The 21,548-nt window shown below is 45.1% G+C and overlaps 1 protein-coding gene across 18 annotated transcripts in view; it reads left to right on the plus strand.

Moving 5' to 3' along the window:
- Positions 1-21,548, plus strand: part of LOC117578807 (myosin-9) — a 36,892-nt gene that overhangs the window by 1,042 nt on the left and 14,302 nt on the right. For 7 of the 18 annotated variants that reach the window (XM_034264542.1, XM_034264547.1, XM_034264539.1 and 4 more), the window contains exons 2-9: positions 514-1,041; positions 3,465-3,952; positions 5,660-5,776; positions 5,836-6,269; positions 6,341-6,587; positions 6,656-6,711; positions 18,473-18,575; positions 18,606-19,924. In XM_034264542.1, coding sequence (XP_034120433.1) covers positions 3,817-3,952; positions 5,660-5,776; positions 5,836-6,269; positions 6,341-6,587; positions 6,656-6,711; positions 18,473-18,575; positions 18,606-19,924 — 2,412 coding nt within the window. In that variant the 5' untranslated portion in view covers positions 514-1,041; positions 3,465-3,816. Of the gene's footprint in view, positions 1-513; positions 1,042-3,464; positions 3,953-4,736; positions 4,897-5,659; positions 5,777-5,835; positions 6,270-6,340; positions 6,588-6,655; positions 6,712-9,632; positions 9,687-12,107; positions 12,929-18,472; positions 19,925-21,548 lie in introns of those variants that run through there. The other 11 variants (XM_034264554.1, XM_034264551.1, XM_034264555.1 and 8 more) reach the window with 7 other exon arrangements.

Here is a 21,548-nt window from a genome sequence, read left to right on the forward strand (position 1 = left end):
GTTACGCTGTTCGGGAACGTATCTCGTGCGTAGCTTCCCCACTCGCTCGACCGCTCTCTCGCTCTCTTTTTGCCACTCCAATCTGCGGAGAACTCTTCAACTCCCTCACTGACTCCTCGCTCGCTCTCTTGTGTGTGTGTGTGCTTCGTGCGTCGAATGTGTGTCAGTGGCTTTGTCGGGGGGGTCAGTGGAGTGTCAGTGTGTGAAGTGGGGAGCGTGGAGCATGCCCCAAACTCCCAACTTTATAAATTCCTCGTTGGGCACGAGCCACTAAAAGCACTCAAAGCGCACAACAATAAACCAACAGCAACAACAACAGCAACAACAACAGCAACAATAAGAACAACAACAACAAAAAACGGGCATCCTTTTTAATTAGTTTATTAAGTTTATCAAGAGTGAGAGAGTTTTTAACTGATGCAGATGCGGTCTCGATTTAATTATCTTCCTCTCTACACACACGCACACCCACACCACACACACACACACACACACACACACACCCAAACGCAGCCATGTACATAAAACAAAACCGGTTAAAATCAAACACAAAATGCAATTAGCCAACTACAGAGGGCCACTAACAAGCACCGCAGAAGTCAACAAACTAACTAAAAAGTGCCATCAACTAAATTAGTGCAAGCAGCAGAAGGATATAGCGGAAGGCAGCGAAAGGAAAGGGCCGCACGGAAACGGAAATGCCCATTGAGCCGACAACGCCACCGTCTGACGACTCTGCAACAACAGCAATAAAAGTAACGATACAACACTGCCTGCCTGAACGCCGCCTGGCCCAGCCCCACACTCCCCCACCACACATGTAGCCAGTGCATTCGGTCTATATATGTGTGTGTGTGCGAGTGTGCATGAGTGTGAGTGAGCCAACAAATTGTTGCGGCTAATAGAACAGGAAGCAAACGGAGAACAGGAGCAGGAGGAGCAGCAGGAACAGGAGCTGCTGTAGCAGCAGCAAAAGCAATTTTCATACGCCTCCAGTTCGTCAGCAGAAATCATTCAAAATTCATCGTCTAAGCAAAACGGGTGAGCACTCAACCACAACCACAACCACAACCACACACACACAGCAACACAGCAACACAACCACAAAAGCAACGACACAAAGACACACTTCAATTTGTGATTTTTATGTAAACTGTAAGCGATGATGTATTGATTTGTGATTTCTGATTTGTGCGTATGCCTGCTGTAGCCAGTAGTCAGTAGCCAGTGAGTACTGTACTGGCCCCTGTACTAGTACTTAATCAACCGCCACCAGTCGGTTATCAGTTGTCTGTCTTGTGTGTGTTGTATGCCTTAATCCGATCAACTCTTTTGTTCCAACTACTACTCGTAACTCTACCACTTATACTTTCTCTCTCTAATTAATTTCGTAACTAACAAACCCTGAAGAAGAACTCTTAGCCCTAGTTAGAGCTCCTCTTAGTGTTTAGTTTTTAGTCTTTTGATTTTCTATGCATAATGTGTAAGTTTCCATTTAGATTTTGCCCATACGCTCCGCCAGCCGACAGTCGCCAGTTTGCCAGTTTGCCAGTTGCCAATTGTCAGTCATCAGTAGACAGTCGACAGTCGAGGCTGTGTCAATCAGTTTGGCAAAGCAATTTGAAAACTTATAATGGGATGCATGGATGGTGGGGGCAAGGCTCAACGCTAAACGCACCGGGGGAGGTCGTTTCGATATGGATTGCTCGCATGATTTGTCAGTCTCAGTCACAGACAGTCCTTCCCCCTAACTCCATTTGCGTGTCCATCTGCAGCTCACTCGTGGTGCGAGTATCAGTTGCCAGCTCTAATTTTAGATCTATGGAATAATGTTTATTGATTTCAAATTTTAACCTTATTTGTGGTGTGTCTGCCCATGTCTGTGTCTGCGTGTGTATAGGCCAAGAGAAGAAAACGCCGCCAATCCATATGTACATTGGGGCAGTGCTAACAACAATATACGGCAAAATATTTTACGATGACGCTATTGTTGTGAGAGAGCGCCGCGCCGCGCCGTGCCGTGCCGTGCCGTGCCGGGGGAAGCATCGCTCTTGCGCACAGCTCACTGTGGTGGGTTACCATTCAGCAGTGCCCTCTCTCAGAGAAAGAGAGAGAGAGAGCCACCCCATGTGGGGGCCAATTCAACATGTTTGTTTTGGGGGGTGGGCCCATGCCCGCCCCCAAAGCAGATAACTTGTGCGGTGCGAGCAGAATGATAAGCAGAATGAACCTCTACTTCTGGCCATGCCCCAAGCATGGACAACACGATTGTACACGATTTCGTCATCCATCCAACTCCCATGCCCTACCAGCTGGAACTGCAACTGCAATTCCTTTGCTGCTTGTTAGTATGCGGCAGTGAGTGCAATCCATCTGTAGTTATTGTACTTCTCTCTACCTCTGCCCTCCGCCCTTTTGTCTCGTCTCTCCTGAAGCTGTTTGCTTAGCAAAGTGCAGTGCTTGGTGTTCCCTAATGGCATGGCTGTGTAATCGAATCTGGTCTCGATATTTTATGGCCTTTCTGCCGTATCCTGACCTCATCTGCAGCGCTTCCTTCACACTATGTCGCTCCACACTCACGCACAAACGCACACACGCACGCCCGAAGACTTCCTTCTCACAGACTTGAACGGTCTTCCGGTTTGTTGATTCGCTTAGCATTCATTTCACTCGCTCCTTTTCTGGCTCCTTCTGTGCTGCTGTCTCTGGTGGCTGTCTCAGGCTTCCTCAGGCATCAGCTTTGAGCACGTCATCTGTGCCTTCGCATCGCCATCATGGGACTTGTTTATGCGGTGGCATTAATGGGGATTCTGAGTATGCAAACATGGGAGCTCGAAAGATTGAAATTTAACAAGAGATTGAAGAATGATTTGTGGCCAGTTGGAACCACTTTCAAGTGGCTCTGTTAGCGGTTGAATCTAGTCCAACATCTGCGGTAGCTTTAACATCCAGCAACATCTTTTCCACCGCATAAACTGAGCCCGCTGCGGGGTCTTTGCCTCATTCCTCATTCCTCATTCGGAGCGGAGAAGCGACAGCTCAAGGAGCAATTTGCATGCGATTTGTTGCCTTCGCTATAAAGACAGAATTTGCATAGACCTGCCATAATGCACTGCTCGACGAGATGTAGGCTTCCCCTCTCTCTCTCTCTCTCTCTGTGTCTTTCTGTGTGTTTATCGTATTTGTTTATGCGCTTATGGCCCGGTGGGTGCAGTGGGACAGTGGATTTCTGGCTGAGATTTAGGTAAAAAGGTTAAGGATATGCAATTTAAATGCAGAACAGAACAGAACAAAGCAGAGTAGAGCAGGGGGGGATGCTTGGCTGTGGCTTTCGTTGTGCAGCGGTGCGTATGCGTAATGTCACTTATTGTCCATTATGTATGTATTATAGAGAAAGTTCGTATCATGATTGTACAATTGTGTGTGTTTTTTTTCCGTTCTCTTTTCACTTCTTTCACTTTCAGATGCAGCGCGCACAAGAGAATGAATTTAAATCGCAAATAAAATCAATCAAAAACGTGCATATCAACCGAGAGGAACAAACAAACAAACAAGAAAAAAAATAAAGAGAAAACTGAAACAGAAACAGAAACAGAAACAGAAACCAGAGAACCATAATCAAAGTTCTTCGTTGCATTTAAAGGACACCAAGGATATTGATATACTTGTGTCCCCTGCCTCAGCCTTTATATAGCAATCGCTCTCTTCACTCTCTCTCTCTGTCTCTCTCGGACTACCGACTACCGACTACCGACCCGCTCCCTGTGAGTGTGTGCGTGCTACGGTTTATTGCATGCCGCGGATGAGCCGCGGATTATGTCACGTGACGAATATAATCCAGTGAATAGCTCTGGTGTGCGCAGTCCGGGTCGCGTGCGGCGGCTCCAGGAATTGCCAACTGTCGATCGGTCACCATCACGGGATTACGGCGCCCCACGCGGAAGTCCTCTAGGTGAATGATGCTTCCTACCTCCATCCCCAAATGGACAAAAGACCCAACCAAAGCAACTCCAAATCCTAGCACAAATGTAGTCCAGCACCAAGAAAATGATTGCGAAGAGAACAATGCACTCAAGCGTACGTTTGTGCGAGAGTTTGGCGAACCGCGTTTTGAATTTATCATTTTTGAATTGATCTTGAATTGGCTTCCGTTTATGATTGCTCCACTAACCCACATGTTGCATGCACCGAAGAGGAAGCTGCAACATGGCCATGGCTTGAACCTTTTTTCTCAAAATTCATTATCCAAATTTTTGCGTCGAATTTCCTTTCCGTACTTATCGCTCGCTAGCTCCATTTCTGTACTTGTAAATGCCATTACACCCATGTGCATTCCCCATGGATGTGCATGGGTACTTGGTGTGTATTGTTTTCGTTTTTATTTCGTACTATTCGTAGTCTGAACTCAACTAATGCAATTCTAACTAAAGTCTATAATTTCTGTCTTACATCACACGCATGCGCATGGTACATAAATTTGATTTGATTTTGTTTTGAATTCGATTTCGTTTGTACTGCGTTTCGCTTCACTCATCTTGCAACAAACTCTAACAATTTTCATTTCAATTAACACGCACACGGACGCCACACACAAACGAACACTGGGGGCAAACGGGGGAAACTGAATTGAATTGCATTCCGGGGAATTGGATTGAAATCCACTCAAAACCGTGCAACAAGCAGCTGCAGCAGCTGCAGCAGCAGCAGCCACCAAATCGCATTAGTTCCCGGGACAGAGCAGCAGCCAGCAGCAATATGGCTCACAGCTACAGCTGAGCGGGCAAAAGTTGAAGTTGAAAACCACTAAAGAAACGCTTAACAAGCTGCGCAACATAACCGTGTAACTGGCTGGCGGCCGCGCCTCACATCAAAGCCTCAAACTGGATTACAATTATGGTGGGTTAAGCAGTTTCTTTTTTTTCTTTGTCCTGCACGGGGGTCACCACTCAATTAGGCGGCCAGGATGCGTATGCACTTGCACAGCTAATTAGAAGGCAGGTTACTAAAATACTAAACTATTTATGAAAGGAATATTACGTATACGTAGACACGCGGACGTTGAAGGGAACCGCAAATTTGGCTTCGTGCAAAATGATTTCGTGCCGGTAAAACTTAGTTTGGTTTGGAGACAGGTGCTGGATGTTTGCTGAAGGGGCTGACGAGCCACAGGACGCCTGAAATATGAGCCAGCCTGGATTCGGGCAGGACACACAAAGCCGGCAGCAGCTACTTAGTTTGCAGCGGGTGGCGGTTGCGTGGGTTAGGGCAAAAACCAAAGCCAGGACACGACAAACAATTTCCCTTCTTTCGTTTCGTTTCGTTTCGTTGACTTTTTCTTTATTTTCGTTTCGTTTCGTTTCGTTTCATTCCTTTGAGTTACCTGCGTTCCCCGTTACCCCGCCACTAACCCAACCAGAAAAACCAAAAAAACCAAAAAACAACAACAAAAAAAGAGAAAAAAAGAACACCGAAAACGAGGCAGAGACTCCACTGCACTAGTTGCCACAGTAGACAACACTTTTGAGTTGCAAGCCCGCCCAGGAGGTGGAAGTGGAGTGCCGGATGTCGGCGAGAAATACGAACACAAAACCGTACCAGAGTCCCCTCTCATTCACTCATTTGTTCATCCTCATGAATTCTGTGTGTGTGTGAATTTCAGCAATGGGCAGTCCATACTACCGCGACATGGATGAGCCAACCAGTCCCGCCGGAGCGGGCCACCATCGCAGCCGGAGCGCCAGCAGACCACCGATGGCCCATGCCATGGACTATCCAAGTAATGCTGCCACAACCCCTGTACAGTCTCTGTTCAGATATTAACTCTCTGCTTGTCAGGAACCCGCTATCAGTCGCTGGATCGTGGTGGCCTCGTCGATCCGCACGATCGTGAGTTCATACCGATACGTGAGCCGCGCGATCGTTCGCGCGACAGATCGCTGGAGCGAGGCCTCTACCTAGAGGACGAGCTGTATGGACGGTCGGCGCGCCAGAGTCCCAGTGCCATGGGTGGCTACAATACGGGCATGGGGCCCACCTCGGATCGCGCCTATCTGGGGGATCTGCAGCACCAGAACACCGATCTGCAGCGGGAGTTGGGCAACCTCAAGCGGGAGCTGGAGCTGACCAACCAGAAGCTGGGCAGCTCGATGCACAGCATCAAGACCTTCTGGTCGCCGGAGCTGAAGAAGGAGCGGGCCCTGCGCAAGGAGGAGAGCGCCAAGTACAGTCTGATCAACGATCAGTTGAAGCTGCTCAGCACAGAGAACCAGGTGGGGACTTAGAGTCTTTCCTTTCCCCAACGAGGGAATTTTTAATTTAATTTCCTCTCTCCATCACACAGAAACAAGCGATGCTCGTGCGCCAATTGGAGGAGGAGCTGCGTCTGAGGATGCGACAGCCCAACCTGGAGATGCAGCAGCAGATGGAGGCCATCTATGCGGAGAACGATCATCTGCAGCGTGAGATAAGCATTCTGCGGGAGACGATCAAGGATCTGGAGTGCCGGGTCGAGACCCAGAAGCAGACTCTGATTGCCCGCGATGAGAGCATCAAGAAGCTGCTGGAAATGCTGCAGGCCAAGGGAATGGGTGAGTCTCGGAGCCCGTTGGGGGGGATTGCCAGGAGAATCCTTGTGTAATTGTTGTCCTTTGCCTAGGTAAAGAGGAGGAGCGTCAGATGTTTCAGCAGATGCAGGCCATGGCCCAGAAGCAGGTAAGAAAATCCCACTGCTGCTCCTACTACTACCGAGATCTTTGTTTTCCCCCAATCCCTCTACCCTCACAAGGGACTCTCTGTGGCTCTCTTTGTATAACTCAATCTCAATCTCAATCTCAATCTTGATCTCAATCTCAATCTATATGTCTAATTTTCTTTCGTTCGGCAAACAATGCTCTAGAGAATGATTTCGTACACGGACAGTGGCAAAGAGAGAGAGAGAAAGAGCTGAACTTTGATCTCTCTCATCCTCCCTCTCTCTCTCTCTCTCTCTCTCTCTGCCACTGGTCTTTCTCTCTCTGTACACGTAAAAACAAGAGAACACAAAACATCTTAAGTTTGATGCCACACATCAAGATCCGTAATAATATTTATTTGATGCCCTTTCTCCAAATACACTCCACAATCCTCTCCTCATATATACACACACCACACACACCACACACACACACACACACACGTATTGTTATATATATTATGTGTGTATATATATGTATTTATTGTATACGAAAAACTAGACCAAAATTGTAGACCCTAGAGCCTGTTCACTGCAGCTTGAGTTGCGCTCGTAGTTTCTCCACACTCACTGTTGATTTTTATATTCCCATTCCAAGTACACACCCACACACACACACACACATGTTTCATTCAGTTTTTGCATATTTTGTTGCCTCTTTTTTCTGTTGTGTACTTGTTGTTGGTTTGTTCCTGCCGCTTAATTAATTTGCAACTTTGTGCCGACGACGACGACGAGAATGAGGACACCATTGAAGGCGGCAGTCAACATCAATGAACGTCATTCAAATTAACATTAAGTGCAGCACTCACACACTCCCGCCACTCCACTGACAGATATTCACTTTCACAGATACTCATATTCACAGTAGTCAGAAGCGGACAAACAGCTTAGTCATTTGGTAGTCATTGTTCGATATGAGGCATGCAATAAAAGTTCCATTTTGTTGCACACTTTTTTTGGGCGTGCATAATGGGGATGCATCTTGGCTGCACAACCAAAATGCACATCCCTCATCATTGTTGCCGTCCGTTATTTATTGCTCTCAGTGTAGTGCTGGGCAAGTAGGGCAGAAGGGGAATGGTAGTAGGGCTATAGGGGGACAGGACAATGTGCCGCCACATGGGAAATCAATCTAAAATGGCCTGCCACATTATGTCTGGAGTTGCAGCAACTGCATTTGGCCCTTAACTCTTAGTTCTTAGTTTGACTTCCCCAAGGACGAAACGAAACGAAACGAAACAACCAACTGCTTATTACCACCACCCTCCATCGCTCCTCATTCCCCCGTCTGTAATTACATGTTTGCCCTAAGCTTATCCCACACACACACACACACACGAGCACGAGAGAGCCCGCTGTGCTGCGCCGCGTATACGTAATATTCAGCTGAAACAGAACAAAAGGCAGTGAAGCAAACATAGAAAACAAAAGCAAAGAGAGAAACCATGTTCATGCCTGATGCTGATGGTCAGCCAGCCACATGGGAATATTCCCATCGGGCAGCATAAATAACCTTGATACAGCAGCGAAATCTATTTAAGGACAACTTAAGGTCTCCAAGCGTCCCTCCAGAGCGGAGGGTGTCCCAGCCACTGGCAAGCACACACTCTCGGGTGGGGGCACATGGTCAAAGGTTCTGTTCGCCAATCGATTCCAATGCGAATGCCAGAGAATGCTACGAAATATTTAAAAATAGTTAACAAATATTTAAAAATACACAGCACTCGCCTAAGTACATGACAAGGCTCTGCACAATAAGATATTCAGATGCCCCATTTTTTGGCAGCCGCCCAATGTGACAATTCCGTGGACTCGCATTTTATTTCTGCGTAAAGTCTTGTTTATTTTCGTACTAGTCCGCGGTGGTGGGATTCACGCAGCCACCCTCCAGTGGGATTCATGTATTATATTAAAGCACAAAGCAATTGAAAGGAAGCAGAGCCAAAAAAAAAAACAGCAACAACTGTGTGGGCCAGCGATTGGTGAGGCTCGAAATTAATTTGTCACTGTTAAAGCAAACAAATCGACCAATGGACCCGGGATAGAGGGGTGGGCAGTGAAGAGTGTGCGGTAGTTACAGCAGTAATTAAAAGCCATTGCACAAAAACCAAACCGAACAGCAGAAAGAAGAGAAAGAGCATCGCTTTTGGCCGGGGCCTGAGCAATTAAGTGTTGTTGCGTATACGCCGCGTTGGCAGGCACCAAAAAGCGAGCAATCGCTGCACTTCCAGCAGCATTCAGGCCCAGAGGCAGTCGATGGTGTGTGTGTGTGTGTGTGTGTGTGTGTGTGGCCGGGTTCGAGGGCTCTTTCGAGGTCAGTGCGTTTTACATTTCCTATTTATTGGTGCTGCAGTTGCCAGCCCACCCTGCTGCTTCCCCTCTATCTCTGCCTATCTCTGCCTATCTATCCTCTGATCTGGTTGAAAAAAAAGCGTACCAACTCTTCATAATTCATCTTGTGTAGCAGTTGAAGCAAGTTGAGCCGCATTGAAACTCGAGTATTGCTGCATGGGGGGCAGCTCCTTGTTCCCCTTTTGCTTTGCCCAACTTTTGGCACTCTTACATAATCCCGAGCTAGAGAAACACACACCACACCACGCATCATCATGTATCCATGTCTGCCCAGATATATACTTATATATGCTACATGTACTGTAGAATACTTTTTACGAGCCTTTTCTTGGTTTTATTGTCCGCTTCTTTGGCCATTTAACCGACGCCACTTTGTCTGCCCGATGCTCTCAACTTTTGGCTTACATTTGCCCTCTATCCCGAGCACAGAACACATTCCCATACACTGACACACCCCAGACAGCACACACACATAAGCGTATGTATTTGTATACAAAATCTAACAAACAACCATCTCTCACTTCTGATGAAACCAACATTGAAACAGCTTGATTTGGAGCGTGAAATCAAGAAATACGCTCAGGAGGAGCAGGGGGTCAGGGTGAGTGTGTGAGCCTAAGCCCACGTTGAGCTAGAGAAAAACCATAAGCATAAAAATCCCCTGTACAAGAAACCAAAAAAAAATCACTCAGTCGAGCCCAAAGTCGAAGAGACCTGCAAGGAATCCCTTCCAAGCGCCTTCCTCTCGCTTCAGCCAACGGCTGATGACCGAACCTTAGGCTGCTACTCAGTATGCCAGACCACACAAATCCATATTCAAATATTCATGTTGTTTGGCTCGCCCTCGCCTGGGTTCCCCTTGCCTGGCCTCACCCTTTCAGTCTTCCCTCTCTGGCAAATTAGAAACTATGCAAAACGACGCCAATGGCAGAATTTTAATTAGCCGTCCAAGCTAAAGGATAATGCTTAGTAGCAGGGAGAAGGTTTCACGAGGATTGGCACATGCCCAGACAGGAGCGGACTAAACTGTGTTGCGGTTTGGGGGATTTTGTTGTACCTTAATAGTAAAAATATTTTAAAAATTGTCGATCCACTGACAGGAATGTGACCGAAAGAGCATTCAAATATCCCAAACCTCAGCACTGACATGACGTTAAATTTGTTATTCGTCTGGCTGCAATTGTTACCTCTGACAGGGGACAACACGTAGACAACACACGACACCTCCATGCATTCTTCTAGACGGGCCAAGTCCAACCATCCAGCCCTGTGTCCCATGCACACGCATAAATAATAATGGTAATGGCGGGTCTCGTTCTGAGCCACCCTCAACTCCTGATGTATTATGCTGTTGGCGATTCGCTGCTGTCGGTGTGGGCGTTGCTGGAGCTTTGGCTCGGAGCTCTCTGTTTTAAGGGGGAGGTTGGCATATAAAATAATTACACGGCCTACCGCAAAATTCATTTTGCCAGAACAAAAAGCAAACAAAAACCCAAAGGCTAAGGGCTGAGTCGCAGGACGGTGTCAGAGTGCAGGAAAATGAAATGAAAACAATTAAAGAGCCAGTGGCAAAAGGGTTAAATATCCGTGGCACTTGCAACGATGCGTTGAATTTCGAGTTTTCAATTCGATTTATCGATTTCCTTGCCGAAGGGAATTCAATTTGAAATGCCATCCGAGAAAATGACTATCTAATGAGCTGGTCCTGCTCTCAGCCATAGAATGCGGACTCCACGCTTAGCATAATAATGGAATGGATGCTGATTAAATATGCAGAGCGTTTGCCTACTTTTCCGTGCTGCCCGCCGCTCCCTGTGAGCTAATCCAGCAGAAGGAGGAGCAGAAGGAGGAGCAGAAGGAGGCCGCTGAAGGCTTGCCTCTGCTGGACGAGTCAGCTGCTCGAGAAATGCACCCCCGCCATGCGCAGCCCCGCTGCGCTCATCAAACGCAAGGATGGAAATGCCAACTGCAGCAGAAGCAGCAGAAACGGAAGCAGCAGCAGCAGCACCACCACCAGCAGAAGCACTTAGCAGAAAGCTGCGACAGAAGCTGCACGGACAGAAGAGAGAAACAGAGTGAGAGAGAGTAGCCAAAGAGTAGCTGTAAAATTCCTTGGCACAAGTGAGAACAAAACGAGTTCTCCACCTCCCCCCTCTCTGACCAACAGCAGCAGCAATCAATAACATCAGCAAAGGAGACGGACGCTGTGCTTTTCAGCGTGGTCGTAAATGAGCGTAAAAGCTTTCGGCTGACTTGTAAAGCTCGCACAGCAGAGACCACATGACAACGTTTTTGAGCTAAACCGAAGCTGAGTCGAGGATTGTTCGCTCATTTGGCGTGCCGATGGAATGGCCTCGTGGTAGCAAAAGCTCCGCAGGCGCGAACAGTTGAATACGCAACGTTCTAGCTGAGGCACGAGGCACGGAAGAGCCAGAGTCGAGCCACCGACCAGCAGCGCGACGCGAACGCAGAGAAGTGTGGCACAGGCAAATGGCAAATGGCAAAACGGCAAAAGGCTAAAAAGTGCACAGTGGGCAGCCAGCCAAAGCCAAGTGAATTAGGATTGTGCCAGCAATAGAATACGCCTATGAATATATATGATATAAAGCAGAGAAACTGCTCCAATTTCCCCATATCAAAAGTAGTGGGAGAAGACGTGGCGCGAACGCGAGTGCTACAAAACGAAAAGTCCCCGCGAAGGATGTAGAAAAAAAGCCAAACGAAATTCGAGCATTTCATTCTTGTGCCTTTACCTGTAAATGTTTGTGTCTATTTCGCTGGACACTCTTCCTCCTACTCTCCCTCTCTTGCACTTTCACTCAGTGTGAGACAGAATTATAAATAACGCTTCGGTTTTAGTGTGCAACTGAAAGTTTTTAATCACATCCCAGCAGCAGCAGCAGCAGCAGCAGCATCATCAGTTAGCAGTAGCAGCAGCAGCAGCATAAAATCAATAATTTTTGCTTAAGCAGCCGCAGCAGCCCAAAAAAAGTCTCTCCCGACAACAGCAGCAGCAGCAGCAGGAGAAGCGGGGAGCAAACATTAACTTGCAACAACAACAACAACAACAAAGACAACGAAATCGGGGAACCACAAAAACAACAATTTCTTTTTATAGCAACCCCCAACCGCCGCCATCAAGTCTCTCTTTCTCTCAGGCGTCTACGACGACGACGTCTCCTACGTCTTCTGCGTCCCCCTTGTTCTTATTATTCCACAGCTGGATCTGTGTGTGTGTGTGTGTATGTGTGTTCGCTCACGCGCGCATGAGTGTGTGTGTGGGTGAGTGATGGGCCAGAAGGTTACAGTTACAGCTAGAGCTACCGTTACACTAAGCAGGCAACGCTAAGAATCAGGAAGCGCCAAGATAATAGCGGGTGGCAGACCAGTAACGAGGAAGTGCCCGGCCAACGGTTTATTATTATATTACAATACGACGCACACACACACGCGCCAACACACGCACACATGCATACACTCATGTGTTTGTATGTATAAGAGCGTCTAAGTAGTAAATGCAGCAGCGCCCCGCACTCAGACACCTGCGCACAACTTGAGGCCAACTCAAATTACATAAATAGTCCCAACTGCAACAACTGCAGCAGCGGCAGCGGCAGTGGCAGGCAACAAATAAAAGCCAACACTAAGTCCAAGTACAACGAACTGCAATTGCTATTCATTTGCATAGCATACGAATACAGCAGGAACAACAGCAACAACAACCACAAAAACAACAACAACAACGAGAACTGCATACAGCATTTGCTTTTAAAGACCCCAGCGAGACAGACTCCCACGTAGTCGCACCACAAACCTATGGACAATGCCTATGTATACTATAAGGTACTGTAGCTAAAATCAGCGAACCACTCGCACGCCTCCAACAGCAACTGAAACGAACCCCCAAAAACCAGCAATCAACAATTCAGCAACAACCATCACGTCATCGTCATTAAATCATCATCGTCATCATCATCGTCATCATCATAATCATGATAAAACACAGACAGCTACAATCGCAGCTCCATTCAAAACTCGAAAGGTCGAACAATCAACGAAACAACAAAAGAAAGGCAACTCGAAATAACAACAACAAAAACCAACGAAATGCAACCAACAAAATGTTCGGGGTGTGTGGGTGATCGAATCGGTTGGGTTGGGCTAGGCGGGTATGATAGGATACGAGAGTAGACATGCAAATCAAATCGACAATCGACACACCAATGAACCCTAAAACCATGAGACCCTGAGACCCAAGAGCCCCATTTGAATATCCTGCAAAGCCGTAACATAAGCAATGGCAGTGGGAACAGAGAGAGAGAGAGTGGGAAGGCTTGGGAAGGTAAAGACCCCAGCACGCAAAACAAATAAAACTGTAAACTTTCTTCTGTTTTCTCTGTATTCTGTGGCCTCGAGCGGCAAATTAAATTCCGCACACAAACACACATACCAACACACACACACACACACAGTAACACTGACATTTGGCAGCAAAACGCATTGCCTGCTTTTTTGTGTAATTAGTGAAATTCGGCAACAGGGCGAACTTACGGAGAAAGAAAGAGACAGGCGACACCAGACCCCCATTGAAGCGCACGCCTCTGCAACAGAACCCTTTTCATCTGCTCATTAGCAGAAGAGCCTACCGAAATGCATAAAGAGTGAAATGAGGGCCAGGGACAGCGACAACGACAGCGACAGCGACAGCGACAGGGATGCACTTCATAAATGTCACTTGAAATACATTTCCATCAGGGGCACGTGCGTGATGCACAAAAAAAGATGGGACAATGACAGCTACCGAGCAGACGACTGACAGGAGACAATAGGGAAAAGGACTCGACTCAACTCGGACTAGGACTAGGATCTCCGTAGTCTGGCCTTGCACACGCTCGCACGAGTGAAACGTGATGATTTGTCATGATTACTGGGCGGGAATGGGGTGTTGGTATGCTCAGATACAGATGCTCATCCCAGCCTAACTGCTACGCCTGCTTTGTTTGTGCTCTGTCATGTTTTCACATGTCAATGTCGACCGCCGACACAGTCTCTCCCCCAGTCCCCCAGTTCTCTCTTTACCGTGCGGGCCACAGTCATTAAACTGAAAATTGTTCAAGCTCTCTTTTTTAAGAGCTTTGCTTTGCTTTTGCTTTACGTTTGCCTTCGCTTCGTTTTGCAATATCCATTTGATGTGTTTATTTTAAAATTTTTATGATTTTCGCTGGGCACGCAACAACATAAAAATAGCCCCAGAGTCACAGCCCCTCAGAGCCAAAGAGCCAAAGAGCCGAAGAGCCGAAGGAAGGCAGTAACTACACGTACAACCACGCTGTTACATGTATTTTCGCCACTTAACACATTTATACACAAACACACAAACACACACATGACATACAGACATGCTCAGCTTTTGGCTTTTGCTTTTGCCTCTTACTTGTGTTCTTTGTTGTTGCCCCTCCTCTTATAGTCTCTCTCTTTCACTCTCTCTTTCTTTTCTCCAGTCGCCACTATTGTAGTCTCTATTCAAGCACACACACCAGCACGCACATGACATACACACATACGTAACCTTGTAACCAAAATACTGTTATTTCGGTCCGCAATTTCAAAGTGTATGTGTGTGTGTGTTTGCAAGTGTGGGTGCAGGTGTGGATGTGGGTGGTTGAGCCAAAGTTCTTGGCATTATTTTAAGTGTGTTGCTCACCTGCACCAGCTCTCTCTTTCCCTCTCTCTCTCTTTTTCCCTCTCTCTCGACTTGCCATTTTTTCCTGAATTTGTATTGAAATCTCGGCTTTTACTTTGATGTATATAAACCTCTATGTAGTTTTACTCCCTATTTAATAGATGAACCCTGCCTTCAATGTACCTTACATATATTTATGTATGTATGTATGTGCATATTTATGTCTCTCCCCTAGTTGTGATCACATTTTTAAGTTACATTTTGCTTAGTTATTTTCAATTACACCACACACACCACACCACCACGCGCCAACAAACACTCACACACACCACACACACAATGTTTGTACTGCGTTAAACTTAGCATTTTGAACGGTACGCTGTTTTTTGAATTCCTCTTTCTTACTGTTTTTACATAATCAAAAAGTAATATATATAACATTTAAACAACCAAAAAAAAAAAAAAAAAAAAAAAAAAAAAAAAAAAAAAAAAAAAAAAAAAAAAAAAAAAAAAAAAAAAAAAAAAAAAAAAAATAAAAAAAAAAAAAAAAAAAAAAAAAACAACCAACCAACCAACACCATCAAAGAGCAAAGCAAATCAAATCAAATCAAATCAAAGATGAAACATTTCGAAAAAAGAAATAGAAAAAGAAAGAACTCGATGCAGAAACAATCAGATGATAATTAACAAACCATTAGTGAATTGTGATCCTATTTAGCATACAAGAATAATTCTTTTGTCATTTTATTGCCAAAAGATGCTGATGATTTTTTCACGAAACTTATCGATTGTAATGGCTCCAATAATTGGCACTTTTATCGAAGAAAATGAACTCAAAAACTAAAAACTAAAAAACACTTTCAAACGTCAAACAAAAAAAGAGGGATTAATCCTGAACCAAAAATATCAAACTAAATCAAAAACTCAATTTATAAATGCAAAATATATTTGTTTTCAGAATTGATCATTTTTAATTACATTTAAAAACATCTATTTTGTTGTTGTTCTAAAAGCAATCACAAAAAAAAAAAAAAACAGAGAAGAAATGCAATAGCAAAACAAAAAAAAAAAAAGAATAGAATTTGCTTACCAAGAATTCAAACAAAAAACGTATGCAACTATTTACAATATGCTTTTGTAATATTTTCGCACTGAAATCAAATAAAAAAGACAAGAAACAATCAAAATATAATCAATATAAAAGTAATAACAAATCGAGAAGAGGAAGGAAGAGTAAAACGGGCAAGAAGAAGTAGAAGGAGATGAAAGGAAAATCGATCGCGAAAGCAAGCGACTTTCATTTATTTACTGACAACTCTTTGACGATAAAATGATAAAACAATTACGACGTGTATATACCATACATATATATCCACAATATACTCCTCCTCCGCCTCCTCCAGCCTCCTATTTCAATCTTTCTCTCTCTCTCTCTCTGTCTGTCCAAACTCTGTGTCTGTCTCTCTATCTCTCTCTCTCTCTGTCGCTATTTGTACATATACATTGTACATATATGTTGCATATATATTACTATCAAGTATGTTGTTTTTGATGTATATAAATACATTTAAATATTGCGTTACTCTGCTTCGACAGACCGAGACTTCCAAGACCCCCGAGGCCCGCTTCCCAAAAAGAAAGCCCAGCCCCAACAGAGAAAACCTGCACGGGAGCCTGTTGCCGTGTCGTTGCACCCCACATTAACACATGCATATAGATATAGATATGTTTGTATGCACATGTACATGTGTATGTGTATATGTGTGTGGTATATGTGTCTGTGTGTGATATATTACTTTTTGGTTTTTGTAAATATCGAACTATCTATCTATCAATATAGAACAAAACGTTGACCGGAACCACTCGAACCCGTTCCAAAACGATCTCACAACACTCAAAACACAACGCAACACACACACAACCACCAAATCTCCACTCACATCTACACAAACACACACACACACACACACACAAACAAAAATAAACACAATTTGTATTTGAAATGAAAGGAAAGTGAAATGAAACCACAAAACGAAGATACTCTCTGCTCTGTCTGTCACATTAACTTGCGCTCTCTCTCTCTCTCTCTCTCTCTATATCTCTTTCTAAGTTTATGTAACAAAGTCTAAATGTCTATTTCACACCACACACTCTCTATCTCTCTATCAATCAAACTCTATCTCTATCCCTCTCACTGTCTGTCTAAACAAGTACTACTACTACTACTTACTATATGAATAAAATATTTTGTTTGTTTTCTCCAACCGAACACCGAAACAAAAATACCAAAAACCAATACAAAATACAAAATACAAAATACAACAAACAAACAACCAAATCAATTATTTAACAAATATACTTTTGCACGTTATTTCTATAATGCATCTGAACTATATATTGTTATACGTAAATTTATGTTTCTTTTCTGCGTACAAACAAAATACCGAAAGAAAAATACATACCAACATGCCACATGTAAACCAAACAAAAACCCCCCAACCCCTCCACGGATATCAAATAAACTTAATCGAATATCGAAAGTTGAGAAGAATTCCAAATACGAAATCAGAATCCGAGTTGCATTTGTATGCCGCCACACGTTGATCGTACGGGATCGACAATGAAGATATAGGGAAACATATTGACACAAACACATGCAGGGACACCTCACACACACACACACACAAAAACATATACACTTGCTGCAATCCACAAACATACTCGCAAATAGCCACAAACAGAAAACAGAAACAAACAGCAGCAGCGACAGTGACAGCCTCGTGCTGTTTGTCAAGCCAGTGACACACATTTCATGTTGCGCCTCTCCCACAACACCCACACCACTACCCCCCACGAGAAACACTTCACACACACATGGACAAAACACCACACACACACACACACACAACCGTCCCCGCCCTTGTTGAACTTTTTTTGGGTGCTAACAAGTGCCGTTGAAAGCGGCGCAGAACTAACTATAATAACTATAACCATAAACGAAAACCGAAAGATAAACCAATGGAAGAGAACCAAAACCAGAAACCAGAAACCAGATACAGTTAACAGTAAACAGAACCAGAACCGAATTCACAATCCATCAAATCATTGATCAAAAGTCTCATTCTATTACAAAACCCTATTGTAAATTAAGCGCAGAAAGTGTACAACCAATAAGAAAACTTGCAGAAAAACAACAAAAGTAATAATAATGATAATGCTAATACTAATAATTAATAATTAATAATTAACAAATGAAAATCGAACCAAAAAAAGAAATGAATCAAACGAAAACGTTCAAATATGGGGCCAAGATAGTCCGTAAGTGTTCGGGCTAAGATCGCTTTGGTAATGTTAAATGTAATCCTATTCAAAGATATATAGTTGTAAATAATACACATATATATATATATATATATATACGTATATATCTAGCTAATGTTTGTTAACCATGATCATGATCCACCACACAAAACCAACCCAAAACGCGAGCCGTGAGACGCAAACGAAAAAAGAAACGGCAGCAAAGAGCAATGCCAATGCCAAGAAACACCAAACGAAAACCCAAGTATAGCAGGCCCAGAGAGATCTGGGTATCGAACACAGCAACAACAATAACCAGAACAACAAACAAGAACAACAACAACGTTTCAGTTACAGTTACAGTTACAGTTACAGCAACAACCATTTGAAATCGCCCATTTCAGATGTACAATAACTACACGGGCGTCAGCGGATGCAGTCCCCCACTGCCAGACATTATTGGACAATATTACGGCCCGCCCGCCCACGCATACGGCCCCAGCCCCGGCCCCGTCCCCGGGCTCGGCCTTGGGCCAGGAAACGGTTATGGTAACGCGTACGATCTGTACGGACCCTCCACATCGTCGGGAGGCTATTTATATGACCCGGGGGCAGCTGCTGCAGCAGCCGCCGCTGCCCAGATCTACGGCCAGAGCCAGACCTCGCCCATACGCCGGAGGCGGTACAGCATCGCCGGACTGCCCTCGGCCACCATGTATAACGATGTGTACGGTTACCCGGCCCCGCCACAGCACCAGACGAGCTCCTCGAACATCGTCAACCTGCTGAACGAGGCCCACAAGTCGATATCGCGCTCCTCCCAGATCCTCAACCTCTCGAACCAGGCGCGCCAGTTGGGCCAACTGGTGACCACTCCCCTGGGCGGCCGCGTAGTTTCAAGCTACCCCACGCTGCACCCGGGCGACACCTCGCCACCGTATCTGAACGACAACCTGCTGCAAATGTCCACGAGCTTCTCCTCCCAGCCGAACATGTATTTCCAACCGCAGCCGCAGCCGCAGCAGGCGCCGCTGCCCACGCAGCTGACGGCCGCCCAGAGCGCCGCTGCGGCGGCTGCGCGGCTGAGGCCCGCGTACTCCGTCACCAACCTGGTGTCGGGTTACCCGAGCTCGGCCGGCCTGGGGATGGGCATGGGAATGGGAGCGGGTATGGGTGTGGGTGTGGGTGTGGGGGCCTGCAAGTATGGGATGACGGGCTACGCGAATCCCTATCAGAGTGAGATGCAGAACTCCTCGGGCTACGGCGGCCTGGGATTGGGGCTGGGACCGTTCCAGCAGCGGCAGCTCATGTCACAGTCCCTGCACGCCTCCAACCCCGCCATCTCGCAGTACTATCAGCAGCAGCACCAGCCTTCGGCCAGCTCGGCAGCGGCCCTGGCCTACAATCTGCAGCAGCAGTTCGCCGGAAGCCATCATTACGGGAGCGGCGGCCAGCCGCCGCTGGGACATTCGCACATACAGGCCTCGGTGCAGCAGCAGATGCATCCGCAGTACCAGTACCATGTGCACCAGCACCAGAACCACCTGCAGACCCATCCCCTGGCCTCGCTGGCCAACACGAGTGGACCGTTCGGTGGGACGCTGGCCAGCAGCGGCAGGGACGCGGTGACCGGAGCCGGCTACGAGGGACTGCACCACTCGCATCCGCATCACTCGCATTCGCATCTGCATACGCATCCGCACTCGCATCACTCCTCGCATCACCATCACTCGGCATATCCGCACTCGCTGTCGCACCACCAGCAGCAGCCGCATCAACAGCATCATCACCACCATCTGCCATACTCAAAACTAGACTTAGATTATCCGAAACTGCCGCAAGAGCATAAGCGACAAGTAAGTTTTAAATTTGACACAGACACGCTATCCCTAGACTCCTAAGCGACCCCGAAATCAAACTCGAATTGGAAAGTATGCCCCCCCAAAAGACCCCCCATCCAAGTGAAGCATCAAAATTCGACTCATCATCAGCAGCATCATCGACATCCACATCCATATGCAATCGAGCATCCAATAACAATAACAATCAGAGAACGAATCGATATGGAAGGAGCATCTATCTACATATGTACATACATACGTACATAATCGCATGTACATATGTATGTATATTCGATTATTTAGATAGCGGCCCCAAAAAACTGCATTTAACGCTTTCCTCTACATAACGTACTCTCCAGTAAACCATCTGTAGCTGACGGTTCCCGAGTGGGGAGAAGAAGTGACACCAAGTATTATACATACAATACCTATAATAAATATACACCCAAACCATATAATATACAAAAATATACAATACGATAATAGTGCGGAATATTCTTAGTAGAACGAACTAGGCTAAGCTACGGGAATAACTATTGTTTCATGTGCCATTTTAAAGTAGAAACAAAGGAATGAATACAAAACTTACATTTAACAAGCAATTATTTTCTACATATTTAAATTCGCGATTCTGATCTAGGTTTTTGCATAGAGCACTCAGGGCAAAACTTTTCAGACAGGAATGAAACGTTGAGTTGAGTTGAGTTTTGTTTCTCTGGAAAAATTGTAGAACCTTGCTCTTGACTCTCAAAGGTAAAAGACTGTATATAAAAACTAAATGAGATTTACTCGCAGATAAATAAACAATTTAAATATACAAACAAATGAGAAGAGAATGAAAATGAAAGTGAAAGTGAAGCAACTTGAAATTTACTTTAAACTTGTGAAAGTTGCAAATTTTTGCTAACGAGCTAAACGAAAATAGATTATTTAAACATTATTAAATCAAAACCTATAGAGTAATTCGTACTTAGTATGGAAATTCAAGAACTTAGCAAATTGTTAGTGCAATACCAAAACACACACTCGAACTATCTCTAAGAAAGTACTCGTAAAAAAACGAAACAAATCGAAATCGAAATCGAAATCTTGCCTGGTGTTAGTTCTAGTTATAGTACTAGTAATCCCAGCTGGGCAAGTACCTCCTATACCCAACCTACTATCTACCTATAACCAGAAACTATAACCTTACACTAGACTTCCTCTCTAACTTACTAGATATGTAAATTGTTTAATCTCCCCCGCTTCCTCTTGCTACTCTTTAGTTCCGACTTCCTAAAGCCTTCCCCAGCAAAAGCAGAAACAGCAGCAAAAGTTATAGACGAACGAGCGAACTAGCGTGTGATTAGCAATGAAGGTCAATTATGTGTATAAAGATACAAATTTATATGTATGTGAAATCTATGTAGATGGAGGATCGATGGAACAACGATCCAATTCCGGTTCGGAATTAGTTTTTGTGTGTCCGAGACAGCAAAAGGGCAAAAGTGAAACGGAGAAGCATTCAAAATGTGTCTATGCGAATATTATATTGTATTATTATTATCCATATGTATTTGATCTCTCTACTAGTGTTGGTATTTCGTATTCGAAGAATCGCTTTTTTATACACTCAACTCAAATCTAACGATTTATGTAT

This window comes from Drosophila guanche, unplaced genomic scaffold (genome assembly GCF_900245975.1).
Source record: "Drosophila guanche unplaced genomic scaffold, DGUA_6, whole genome shotgun sequence".
In the NCBI taxonomy this organism is placed as follows: domain Eukaryota; kingdom Metazoa; phylum Arthropoda; class Insecta; order Diptera; family Drosophilidae; genus Drosophila; species Drosophila guanche.